The sequence below is a fragment of the Protomyctophum bolini genome, assembly GCF_963924005.1.
Source record: "Protomyctophum bolini genome assembly, chromosome: 17".
NCBI lineage: Eukaryota > Metazoa > Chordata > Actinopteri > Myctophiformes > Myctophidae > Protomyctophum > Protomyctophum bolini.
Window position 1 is genome coordinate 28054281 of NC_137878.1, and position 13610 is coordinate 28067890.

At 43.7% G+C, this 13610-nt stretch overlaps 1 protein-coding gene across 1 annotated transcript; it reads left to right on the forward strand.

Annotated features, from left to right (window-relative positions):
• Positions 1–6460: 6460 nt before the first annotated feature.
• On the forward strand, positions 6461–12105 carry LOC308331691 (tubulin polyglutamylase TTLL11-like; the record flags this gene model as incomplete). Its single annotated transcript, XM_080787182.1, is given in 5 exon segments — positions 6461–6477; positions 10107–11304; positions 11431–12001; positions 12004–12031; positions 12033–12105. Coding segments are annotated over 5 exon segments (1887 nt in total).
• Positions 12106–13610: the final 1505 nt, after the last annotated feature.

Below are 13610 nucleotides of genomic sequence, written 5' to 3' on the forward strand. Positions count from 1 at the left end.
TTTATGCTTAGTTGCTGCGACACGTTGTGAGCTCATAGATATGGCTACTTTCAGCATGCAACAGAGTGTAAAATCTGCCATTACGACGCCATCAAGGCCTGCCAATATACATCAAATGTAAATCTAGCCGACTAACACTAAAACATTTCAGATGACTAAACTATGACTAAAAATAAATGAAATTTCATTCCAAAGACTATGACTAAACTAAAATCTTAAATTACTACAGTAACTCATGATGACCTCCCGGTATATCCCCTTTCATATGCTCATATGCTCCCTCAGGTGGAATGACGCCAACCTCCTGGGGATGTGTGTGTGTGTGTGTGTGTGTGTGTGTGTGTGTGTGTGTGTGTGTGTGTGTGTGTGTGTGTCCACTGGACAAAGAAACCAACCTGGGGTGAGAGGGTCTTCTCGGTGGCTGGCCGCCCCCCTCCCTCCCTGTGGAACTCACTCCCAGCTCACATCAAAGCTGGCCCCACCTTCGCCATGTTTAAAACCACACAGAAAAAACTCACATTCCCTAGCCCTAATCTCGCTTTTTGTTTTACCCTTACTTCTATAGATTTTAACTTTTCCTTTTTTAATCTATTTTTCCCCCCAATTAAAGTAGTTTTTTTCGGAGAAAAGTGCTGCATAAATTGGATGCATTATTATTATTATTATTATTATTATTATTATAGGGTCCTGTCCATTCCTCAAACACTTTCCTGCCAAACAAGGTATCTCAAAAACTACTAAATGGATTGCCATTATTTCCTGGGCACCTTCATGCTCCCTGGGAGAGATTGATAGATCTAATGATGTTGGTGACTGTCACGACTCATGGACTCTCCTCTAGTGCTGTCCCTAAAGGCCAATATTTCCACTTGGAAAGGATATCTTTAAATCTAAGTGTACGCCGTTAAAAAGAGAAAGCTAAATGCACTACCCCATCACCAGACCACCACTTGCAACTGTTTTTAAATTGTATCATAGACTGCCATTTAAATTATTGCATTTGCAAAGTAAACATAGAATAAGTCAATAATTTAATTTAAAAAGTAACAGAATAACATAGAATAAGTCAATAGTTTAATAATAATAAACCAATATGCAAGATAAATTCTGAAAAATAATGCGATTATCATTTCTTTGTGTCATCCCTTACAATTCCACTTGTTTAATCTCTATCCTGATTTGATCAAATTGGTATTCCGACTTGATTTTTAACACAAATTTTAACCAAAGAAAATCACTTAGGGCCGATTCATAGAAATTATTTCGGCTCGTCAGAAAATTTCAGTAGCACCGAAGAGACGACTTTAGGACCGTACCCACCCCCCGAACAACCGTCACATTGTAGGCTCTACAGAGCCGAACCGACTTTTATTCGGCTCTGAAATAGGATTTGGTTGGGGATTCACATTCAAACTATAGCAACGATGACCGACCGACCAGAGGTGCTGCTGAGTAGAAAAGCAGATTAATCAAGCGACTGGATTAGTGGGACCAAATCTGACAGACAGACAAACACACACAGACACAATATGCTATTACAAGGCCAGTCCATCAGCTTCATCTTGATCTGTCTCCCTTTCCCTCTTTCTAGGCCGGGGTATCCCTCTACTATCCACACCAGATCAGCTGGTGTGTTATTAGCACCCTCTAGAGGTAAGACTGTCACACTGACTGGGGGAGAAGCACATAAATGAGTAATATCACAATAAAACTGTCTCCATGATCCCAACGTATCGCATTGTAACAAGTTGTAGCTCTGCAATGAAAAGAGCATTTTTTTGAAAAGGTTTGAACATTTTCGGCATGTCAGAAATAGTGACACGAGTTTGAAAGTTGATAAAAGAAATACAGTTCATCCTTCTTGATTCACGTCCCTTCGACACCACAAACATCAAATGAAAGCTTGCTTGGGCTGTTTCCCACATAGTAAGTTAACTGAGAATCAACAGTCGTCTTCTTCACTAATCTCAGATGCATCATGCCACCAGCCTGAACAGTCTTTACGACACCCTGCTAGTGTGTGTGTGTGTGTGTGTGTGTGTGTGTGTGTGTGTGTGTGTGCGTGTGTGTGTGTGTGTGTGTGTGCGTGTGTGTGTGCGAGCGAGCGAGTGTTCACAAAAGCAGATTTGCTCTTGTTGCAGGCTATATTGGCAGTAGGTGTCAAGTAGGGTTTCCATGGATTAAAGCTAAATTAAATCTCACGACTGAAAATGTTTGTATGACCTACAATGTTATTAGTGAAACATTATGAAGGGATCGACCCACACACACACACACACACACACACACACACACACACACCTAAACAATTGACACAATATGTAAAATTATGATGTTTTAGTAATGTTCCTGCTGTTCTACATACTGACAACCAGGTGAAGAAATCAGATTGAGGCTTTATATATGAAATAACCGAGGCAAGATTTTATGGAACTTAATGAACACATTGCTAGTATGACTAGCATTCAGTATTGTATTGTATTGCTATATCACTTCAAATGCCCTAATAATAAAATAATAACTGAAAATGTCCAATTTACAAGCTCTCAATGTGTGGCAGACGCATTGAGATTAGAGCTTGTATATTGTATTTTCTAAAGGCACATAGGACCGGCCTGGCCTGGGTACATCACATCTAAAGACATTCAAAGATTTTCACACTGCTGTGAGGACGCCAGCATAATGTTCAGCCAGAACATAGCCATGGCGTCAAACTCAACGTTAGTCAAAGGTTTGGAGTGTCTGAGCAGTTTAGTCAACAGTTCATTAAAGTTAGAAGGTCACTGTAAGAGAAAAGACAGAGAGAGAGAGGGACAGCAAGACGGAGGGTGGGTTTAAATCAGACACTCAAGACTCACAAACAAACCGACAGGACAAAATGGGATTGATGGACAGTCTGACAGACACAGAGAGACAGAAACACAATGAGGCTGGCAGACAGACAGGCAGAGACTAGTTCACTGACCTATCCATTGTTGAAGGACCCGTTGTCACTGCAACGACTCTGATGACGACTAATCTGACACACACGCACACACACTGTCTCACACACACGTACATACGCATGCACACACACGCACGCACACAAAATGGCCAACTCTCACTACCAGACAGACTGGCGTGCGTGCATGCGTGCTGTCATGCTTGTGGCCTGTTTCCAGGTGTTTTCCTGGACTCCATGATCTCTACACTGTGTGTGTGTGTGTGTGTGTGTGTGTGTGTGTGTGTGTGTGTGTGTGTGTGTGCGTGTGTGTGTGTGCGTGTGTGTGGGTGGAGTCGATATAAGCAGAAACCAATCACACACACACACACACACACACACACACACAGCATATCCAACTTGTGAATGAATGAATGAATGAATGAACGAATGAACGAACGAACGAACAAACGAGACATTGTATTGAAAGATGATGTGATCAGGTGTGATAGCCTGTATTAAAAACACCTAAAATGATACATGATACAGTTCACTTGAATTGAAAGCATCATTTATATGTTGTGTACCTGCCTGCTATTGCAAATGTACCAATATGTTGTACCTCAAAACCTGCTCTGTGATATATTCCATACTTGGAGCCAAAGTGAAGTCTGAAGTGTGTTTTCAGTTCACTGTGGACTGGTCTGACGGAGGCTACTTATCAACGGCACAGTCAGCAGTTCCAGCTCCCCTCTGGTCAAAGCAGCACAAACCGTGAGCTGCACAATTAATCAGAGTAAATCTAGTGCATTCAGCACTTCAGACAGCCAACTAAACAAGGTGCTGCACTGCATGCTGTGCCCATTCAGAAACACTTTTATACCACATTTGCTGAAACATCCGGTCAACAGTTCTAAATATCGGATTAGTCAGTTTCACATGAGTTGTTCTCAACCTTTTTAGGCTGTGTCGAGACCCCCCCCCCCCCCCCCAACTAATAGGTGAGTGCGCTTCGTTGCGGTATTTCCGAATGCTTGTTTCACCTGACAAATATGACTGTGTCAACATTTCTTGTTTAAACAGCAATTTTGGTCATTCGTGCTCAGTGTAACACAGTGTGCACAGTGCAACATCCCAAGAGAGAAGAGGTGACAGAGCGAGGGCAGGGTAGCTGGTCCACAGGTTAAAAACCCATCTCATTAGTCCCTAGTTCGCTGCATGAATGAATTACATTAGTCGTCTCACTCGCCTCCTCCAGTCTCTATGTCTCTCTCGCTCTCTATCTCAGTATGACAAAGCTCAACAATTGTTCCTTTCTCTCCTTCTCTCTGACTCACTCCTATGTAATTACCCAAGCCGTCCTCTCGAACACCACACACACACACACACACACACACACACACAGTAGTTCTCCAGCCAGAGTGTATGCGGTGTTGGCAGCAGCTAAAAAGCGAGATATCACATTAACAATATGTACCACTGTATTCTGATGTATATACCACATAACGCTAGTTGTGCTTTTTGACTGTGTGTATTATCTGAATTACAAACATGCAGACAGAGTCAGTGTTGTTGTTTTGACTGTTGATGCTGGTGGATAAAACTGGACACCATTCACTGGACTTGTTGCTGGCGTTCAAATCCAACTTGTGACCTCCATATATGTCCATTATATATGTCCATTATTTACAGTATGTCCATTATATATGTCCATATTGTCTTTCTGATGCAGCAGAAAAGAAAGGAGAGCCTGAAACTACCATCTGAACCAGTGGTTCCCAAAGTGGGGTCCGGGGGTCCTTGAGGGAGTTCCAGGGGGCTAAATGATAGTTTGTAACCAAATGGACCCTTTTGGGTCTGTAACTCTGAGAGTGTATAAAATGGAACCAAATGGACCCGTTACACATAGGGTCCATTTGTATCAGAGTTAAATTAACATTGACGGGTTGAGAATCACCGCTAGAGCCGTAAAAATCTTCTCTTATGGGGGGTCCCTGGCATATCTCTTCAAATGGGGGTCTACGGGCTAATTAGTGTCAATTTGGGGGTCCTTGACATGAAGAAGTTTGGGAACCACTGGTATAAACATTTGATGGTGTAGAGATACGAGGTACAGTAGAAACTGTGTTCCAGTTCCATTCATCACCGACTAGACACGCTAAACCAAGGATACAGCCTTCAGCCTGATTTATACTTGACTGTGTACCGAAAATAGCAGCTCTACAAGCTCACGTCGAGTCACACTGTGGTGTGGTGTGAGCTTGCAGATCTGCCATATCCGGTGCGAGACACCGGCATGCAACCAAAGTATAAAATAAAGTTCTGTAGCTACTAGTATTGCTGAGTGTGCATGTGTGTGTGTGTGTGTGTGTGTGTGTGTGTGTGTGTGTGTGTGTGTGTGTGTGTGTGTGTGTGTGACTGTGTGACTGTGTGTGCGTGTGTGTGCGCACTTGCGTAGTAGTACTGTAGTATGTGTTGTGTCCTACTTGTGTGGACCTTTCCTTTGATGTGCATTGTGTGTGTGTGTGTGTGTGTGTGTGTGTGTGTGTGTGCACGTGTTCGCCCTTAGGACAGACGAGTCAAAGCAATGATGTAATTTCCTACCATTGTAGCAACTTTCAGATCCAATAGGCAGCAAGTACACTACAGTAGTATTATGCTAGAATGGTTCCTCCTCCTCCATCTCCAAACGTGCACATTAACGTCCATTTACCCAGACAGTTTATTGAACCAGGACATGCACACGCAGGCACACAACAAATCAGACTCTATCTCAGGCACCGCAGCCTGTAAACTACTCTACTGCACTGTGAAAACCGTCATCATGTTGTATGTATTTTAAGATTCCACTGTCTCTGAAGTCCATGATCATCAATTTAGAACAGGGGAGGGCAGCGTTTTTCAGGGACATGATTACTTACTTAGAATAATACAAGCATATAATTTGTCAATAATGTAATAAAACCTTAACAAAATTAAATTAGCGTGAATTATGAAGTTAGAATGAATTGTGTGAAAGGTATAAATATGCATATCAAACAATGATGCCTACTATAATGGGTGCTTTTGCTTTCGCCTTGTAGTATTTAATAGTCAATATTCCATATTCCTGCTGCAACAGATTCACAGACCAACAAAAAAAAGTCTTTACTAGAATGTCCTTACTTGATCATACTACAGTGTCACACATAAGCATCAAATGTAGCAGATCTACAAGCTAGAAACGCTGTCCCTGGCTGTCAGCGCTGTAAGGGACACGATCAAATGTGCGCACACACGCATGCGCACACACACACACACACACACACACACACACACACACACGCACACAATGTTGCCATCTGGAGCATTGTCTTATTGTTTTCTATCCATAGTACAGTATCAATCATGATTCACGACTATACCTCGTGCTCTTTACATTTCTGTCTAATAAAGTATTCAATCAATCATTCATTCACATGAACCATTATGTCCAGGAAGTATACTGTACTGTGCAAGGAAAGAACTACTGAAGGTGCAGCCGAGTACATTCACAAAATCATGGAGCACCAGAAGGCGTAGGTTCTCATACAAGACACAACATAGTACTGTAGTTCTCAGGGGTCTCATCCACCAGACCTCCACCATATGGCTGCCAATGATAGCAGAGACACACACATTCTTGCACAAACACAAACATTCAAAAACAGTTAGTGAGCAAGTGTAAATTACAGTACAGATACAGATATGTCCAACTGGCTAAACTTTTATCTCCACACAACATAAACACACAGGTTCTCTCCCTCTCTCTCACACAGTACGTTCTGTGTGGCGTTGTTGGCGCTAAGAGGAAGAAGGCGTTTTCCTTTCAGCTCCTGAGGGACACAGCATGTTTTAGGATGTACAGTAAAAGCTCTGTGTGTGTGTGTGTGTGTGTGTGTGTGTGTGTGTGTGTGTGTGTGTGTGTGTGTGTGTGTGTGTGTGTGCGTGTTTACACACACAGGGGTCCACATCCTGAATGCAACCAATCCAGAAGCAAATGGAATTATGGACCTTCATCCAGCCTTCCTGTCCACACACACACACACACACACACACACACACACACACACGCAAGCACGCACACACGCAAGCACCTCTTCCTTCACAGCTGAAACCACATGTGGGAGGACAAATCAAATTTTTAAGAAGAACCATACACAATTACACACATGTTCAGCACACAGGACATCCAGGAGACACACACAGATCACTTCCTTTAGTTTTCACACACACACACACACACACACACACACACACACACAGTAACCGATTCACGCTGCAGAGCAAATCATTTTCAGTAGTCTACTCGGTAGTCAAGATATGACGTGACACAAAATATTGCGAAAATAGACAATCTACAAGCTCACAAAGCATCACATCGTCTGAGCTTGTACTGTAGATTGGCTATTTCCACTACCTAAATTATTTTTTTTGTGCCCTTTTTCGTTGCGTTGCATTGTAAGCTATTTTTGAAAATGTTATCTCTTAGACTCTTACCATTGGCACAAAAATGTTTTCAAATGGGGGTATATGGCTAAATAAATACACATTCATGTGGGGATCCTTGAACAACCGATACGTAACCATTAGCCAAAACAAGAAATGTTTTGGCTACTAACAAAAGGTATCTGTGTAATGTACAGTATGTATCATATTAAATACCTTGGATATAACATGTCACTCTACCAGAAGAAGTCACACATTGTGGCTACCAAACTGAATAGTTTATCTTTAGAACACACACACACACACACACACACACACACACACACACACACACACACACAGTCTCTCTGCAGTGATTATTATCATGCCGTACTTAGAGCAATTATGAGCAGCATACACTGTAATCTACTGACTTCTAGCTCCGTCTGTCTCTCTGTGTTGTTGCTCTGGATAAAGAAATAGAATATATAACAGAATACTGAGAATAGAACCAATTCCTTCTACATAGTGGCAAAACAAAGGTGTGTCTGAGAAATAGTTATGCAGCATGATAATCTCATAGTGTCACTGTCAAGTGTTACTATAAATATAGATCTCAAACAGACTGGACATCAGTTGCATGGCAAATCACATTGAAGTGAATGTAATTTGTTTTGTACAATGCCTCTATGTTGATCTCTGCAGCACACCCCCGTCCCCCAGTGTGCCAAATCTCAGTACAGGATGTGGATGGGATGAATATGTCTGGCTGCTTGCAAGCCGTACACCAAAACTTTCATAAAGCTCTGTACACTACACAATACAGGTAGGAGGAAGGTTCCTGGATGGTTACGTCATGTAGTTTCGCAACAAAGAGGTAAACAAATAGAGGAAAAAGTCTAGTCAGACTACAACCTGCTTCTCATCAGACTCGTGCCGCGGGCTGGAAGTGAATTTGGCAGTCTCGGGGTCAACTTCACGATTAACAAAAACTATATGAAAGACAATATGAAACAACAACAACAACTCCCAACGCAACAATGTAGCTACGAGAATCAAACGTTTGAGATCAAATGAAAGGCTAATCCAGCCAAGAGTTCCAACAGTCACTGCCTGGGTGAACCTATAACTACATTGAATACATGTGATTCTCTGGCTACGAGAGTGGTAGTAGGAGGCACTGGGACAGCGGCTAGGCTAGCTCACTCTCAATGCACTAAAAGTAAAACTATATATACTCTCACAGTCTCCATAATGTTGTTGTTGTACGACGTTTCCCCACATACAATGAAAATAATTGACAAATAATGTCGTGAGGAAGCGACTACCATTGGCTAATACTTGTTTATAAGGTGAACATTTCACCGCCTTTCCCTGATTTGTTTTAGCTCTAAAGAATAAACGTCATAAAAACAAATATCACTCACATTGATTGGTCTCAGCCCGGGACGTGCCGGTGTTTGTCTTCACTTTGTCGGCAGGATAACTGCGGTATTCTCAATAAATAATCCGTTATTTCAGTTGTATAACTGGAGTATAAGTGTGCCTTTACTCTCTCTCTCTCTCTCTCTCTCTCTCTCTCGCTCGCTCTCCCTATTCCTGCTTCCCTTCCCCACATCCAGCATTCCAATATGGCTGCTGCTGGAAGCTAGTACACGCACGCACACACGCACACACACGCTCACGCACGCACGCGCGCGCGCACACACACACACACACACACACACACACACACACACACACACCAGCTAATGAGGAGGAGAACAGTGACACATCATGAATAGGCCTACACATGTAAAATATTAGACATTTACATGTAATTAGCATAATAAAATATTATTATATATAGGTAGGCTATATAACCTGGTTTACTGCGACAGTAGACCTATACAGCTTCAAATCAAATAAAACAGCTTGAACTGACTGCATTTACAGAACTTAATTAACTTCTCAATTAAACAATTTTACTTCTATGTTGAAACAGGATTTGCATGGCGCTTTAATGTAGCCCTAGGCTATACAGTTAGTACAGTAGTACAGTTTCACAGATGACATCTGGCGTTCAGTAAAAGCTATAGCAATGCTATGTAGTACTAGTAGTAGACAAGACTTCTGCTTTGCTGGTCAACTCATTTCATATCATGAATGATATATTCAAAGTGTTAAACTATAGTGGGGATCCAAGTCAATTAATAATAATAATAATAATAATAATAGGCCTAATAATTGTTATTTTTCAGTCATCATTACAGTAGCAGCATTTAAGCCTCAGACAGATTTAAGATGTGTTTATGTAAATTGAGACACACTTCCTACCTTTAACCAACAGCACACTCTAGTGTAGAGAAAATGTAACTTAAAAGTTATTTTCTTATTTTCTTTTTTTGCAAGTGTGTACATGTGAGCGGCGCTTGCATGTTGGGCGGTAATTAACCATTGAGACACCACAATATACAGGTAATTAGTAAATTGATTAGTGGTATACTGTGGTTACTTTGCGTATGCATATCACTTACCTGATGTTTTCTGAGGCTGATTTGAAAACTGTCAAGTGGCATTTCTTCCTCAGCCTATAGTGGGAATAGGCATGCACGGCTTGGGAAGCCGTGGATATGCACGGCTTGGGAAGCCGTGGATATGCATTTGGCAACACCAAATAAGGAGATGGCACTGGAAGTGACGTAATTACAAATTAAATACCTTTTACCAAACCACCAAAACATCGTGCCCTATACCACAGACCCACAGATGCCAAGGATGGCCACCGAGATGACGGGTTAAAACTGGCGAGAAAGAGACGAGTCAAGCGACCTGTGACGGTTGACACCTCGAAGGCCAATGCAACGTTGGAGGCAGTGAAGCTTAGCATCAAGCAGCTGAGATGGAAAGTGTTTCCTCAACTTCCTCAGGTGTTTCCTCATGGACAGCGTAAAGCGTGTGATATCTACTGGCATGGATTGTCCTTCCATGACACCTGCCTCGCTTCCGGGCAGGTCAACAAGTTCCCAGGTATGAACGACATGCTGAGGAAGACCACACTGACCCGGGCCGTGAGGACTATGCAGGAGCTGTTCCCAGAGGAGTACAACTTCTACCCTCGCTCCTGGATCCACCCGGAGGAATACGAGCAGTTCTCGGCACACATCCGCACGGTGAAGGAGGTTGACCCGGCGCTGAGGCCCACCTTCATCGTGAAGCCGGACGGCGGCTCCCAGGGCGACGGCATCTTTCTCATCCGTGACCCCAGTGACCTGAGGATCATGCCGGGGGGGTACCAGGCCAAACAGGCGCTGGTCCAGGAGTACATCCACAGGCCGCTGCTCATCGACAAGCTCAAGTTTGACATTCGCCTCTACGTGCTGATCAAGTCCCTGGAGCCACTGGAGATCTACATTGCCAAGGAAGGACTGACGCGCTTCTGCACCGAGCTTTACCAGGAGCCCAGCCAGAAGAATCTAAGCCATGTCTTCATGCACCTGACTAACTACTCTCTCAATGCCCGTAGTGATAACTTTGTCCACTCAGACAGCCTGAACACAGGCAGCAAGCGCACCTTCTCCAGTGTGCTCAACCGGCTGGCCTCTAAAGGGGTGGACATCAAGAAGGTGTGGTCGGACATCAGCTCGCTGGTCATTAAGACGATCATTGCCGTGGAGCCTGAACTTAAAGTGTACTACCAAGCGAATATACCCCCTGGAAAACCAGGACCATCTTGTTTCCAGATTTTAGGATTTGACATCCTCCTCATGGAGAACCTGAAGCCAGTATTACTAGAGGTGAATGCCAACCCCAGCATGAAAATAGAACATACACAGCAGGTGGCCCCCGGGGTGTTTGAGCACATCCCCAGTCCACTCGACGAGGAGGTCAAAGTGGGTGTTATTAGAGAAACGCTGCGCCTCATGACGACAGTACCAGGAACCCAGCCAGGATGCAGCTGTGAGCAGGAGGAAGAGAACAGGGGCGACACAAGCTCTCCAGAGATGACAGGATCCCAGCCAAGAGTCAGGTGTGAGCAGTGGGAGGAGAACAGGGGCGACTCGAGCTCCCCAGAGATGACAGGATCCCAGCCAAGAGTCAGCTGTGAGCAGTGGGAGAACATGGGCGACGCGGACTCCCCAGAGATAATGCAGGAGGAGTTTGGGACGCTACCCCACCTGTGCCTGAAGCAGGTCTACTCCAAATACACAGAGCAGTTCAACTACCTGCGGCTGGTGGAGCGCATTTCCGCCATCTTCCTGCGCTTCCTCGGTGTCAAAGGCAACACGTCTCTGGGTCCCACCGCCTTCCGTACCTTCATCAAGAACTGTAAGCTAAGCAGCAGCCATTTCACCATGGCATCTGTGGATATCTTATACATAGATTTCACACGCCGCTGTTCCAGCTCCCTGGCTGACTCTAGAGAAGCAGGCATGGGACTGCCAGCGTTCGTGCAAGTCTTCTTCCACCTGGCAGCCCGCAGGTTCAAATCTCAGGCGCTGAGGGATCAGGTCAGCTCTCTGCTGGAGGTGTGCGAGGCCCAGCTCACGTCCACGGTGGCCTTCGGAAGCCTGGGCTTTGAGGGCAGGCGCTCTCCGCGCTGCAGCAGCGGCCTGTCGCGAGACAAAAGGATTCGGACGTCGGATCTGGCCGACGACTAGCTCTACTCCCTGGCCTCCCAGCGCTGAGCGGCCAGCCAGGACTACCGGCTGCACCAGAGACTCAGGCCTGCGGCGCTCAGGTCTAACGTGGAGAACTGACTAGTAGAGAGAGAGGGTGGGCCTGACCTCCGCCGGCAATCTGACCCAAAGAAGGAATTTTGTGGTGCTGTCCTAGTATAGAGCCCTGGGGGACCCCGGTCAACAAGGTTTATAGCGTTTAAGTGACAAGGCATGAGTGGGAATCATGTATTATTTCTTCTCTCCTGGTGTGACCCAGTGGGAGAAATGTACTGTATGTGGCTCGAAAGTCTTTTCTTTGTCGTTTCTGGTTCTCTTTTTTTAAATGCATGTTTATGTTCATATTCACAATTGACCTGTCACAGTCAGACCATAGTCCAGTTATTCTGTCCCTGCTGGTCAAGATGGCCAAGATGATGTGAAGTGAGGTGTGCTCTTATCATCATACGTCATCATACATTATCTCATTCTGGCCAATCACAATTTGTGTCCTCACATTTGTCTTCAACGCTTGTGTTTACACACGTTTGTCTTCAATGTTTGTGTTTACACAAACCCTCAAAACTGCGGACATAGGAGGGGCTAGCACCCATCAAAAATCTGACAGATCTGTCTTCATCACATGACCATAGAGATACTGATTTGTGTGAGCTTTGGACAAAATCTGTTGGAGTAAAATCGGCTTCATGGTGGCACTAATACATGCTGATGTGAGCAGAGGACGTGCCATCCAACAGTGCCTGAGATGAGTTGCTCCCAGACCAGGACGCATACACATAGAAAAACACGGGCGGATGGACAGGGGGGAAAACATATGTTCTCTGGCCTTTGAATGTATGGCTTTTGGCCGCCTGGCCTGGCGTAGACAATAATCAATTAATAATAACTTTATTTGACTAACAGTTTCCAAACATCAATGAAAGGTAATACACTTAACAACACAAAAAGCAGATAAATAATAAAAACAATATCAAGGAAGGATTAGGAAGGATAAATTAACTAAATTAATTGGCAACTGTTTTAGGAATAAGTATACAATACAGTTTTAACTAACTTGTTTTGTTTTATAGAAGCTTACGGACACATACAAACATTTTCTCTATTATGTAAGAGGTGCATGGTGAACAAAAAGAAACCCTAAATAAGATTGATGTATCCCTGTTATTCACTAAGCATCGTTTATGTGCTTCTATAAATTCAGTTGAGAAAGAAATAAAACAAGTGGTCTGCACTGAGCACTTAGAAGTACCGCCTCATCTCTTCAAAAGCCTCTTTCATTAATACAATTTTGCACAATTCACATTATGTACCAAATATGTCGTGACCCTGGGAGCCAAGCCAAATCAATAATACCTTGTAATAATTATGGACTATTTGATCACGACAACATCAGTGTTGAAATGGAGAATCAACTAGTTTTGCTTTTGATTATTTAAAAGATTGTGGAGATATAGGAGATCTCTGTGGGACTCTCATGGCATGCTTCCTTTTATACACTTAGGGAAAGTCATAAACAATGGAATTACGAGTGGGCTTACAATAAGCACTTGAAAGAGTAACTGTTGCAAGTGTTTATACAGGCACAG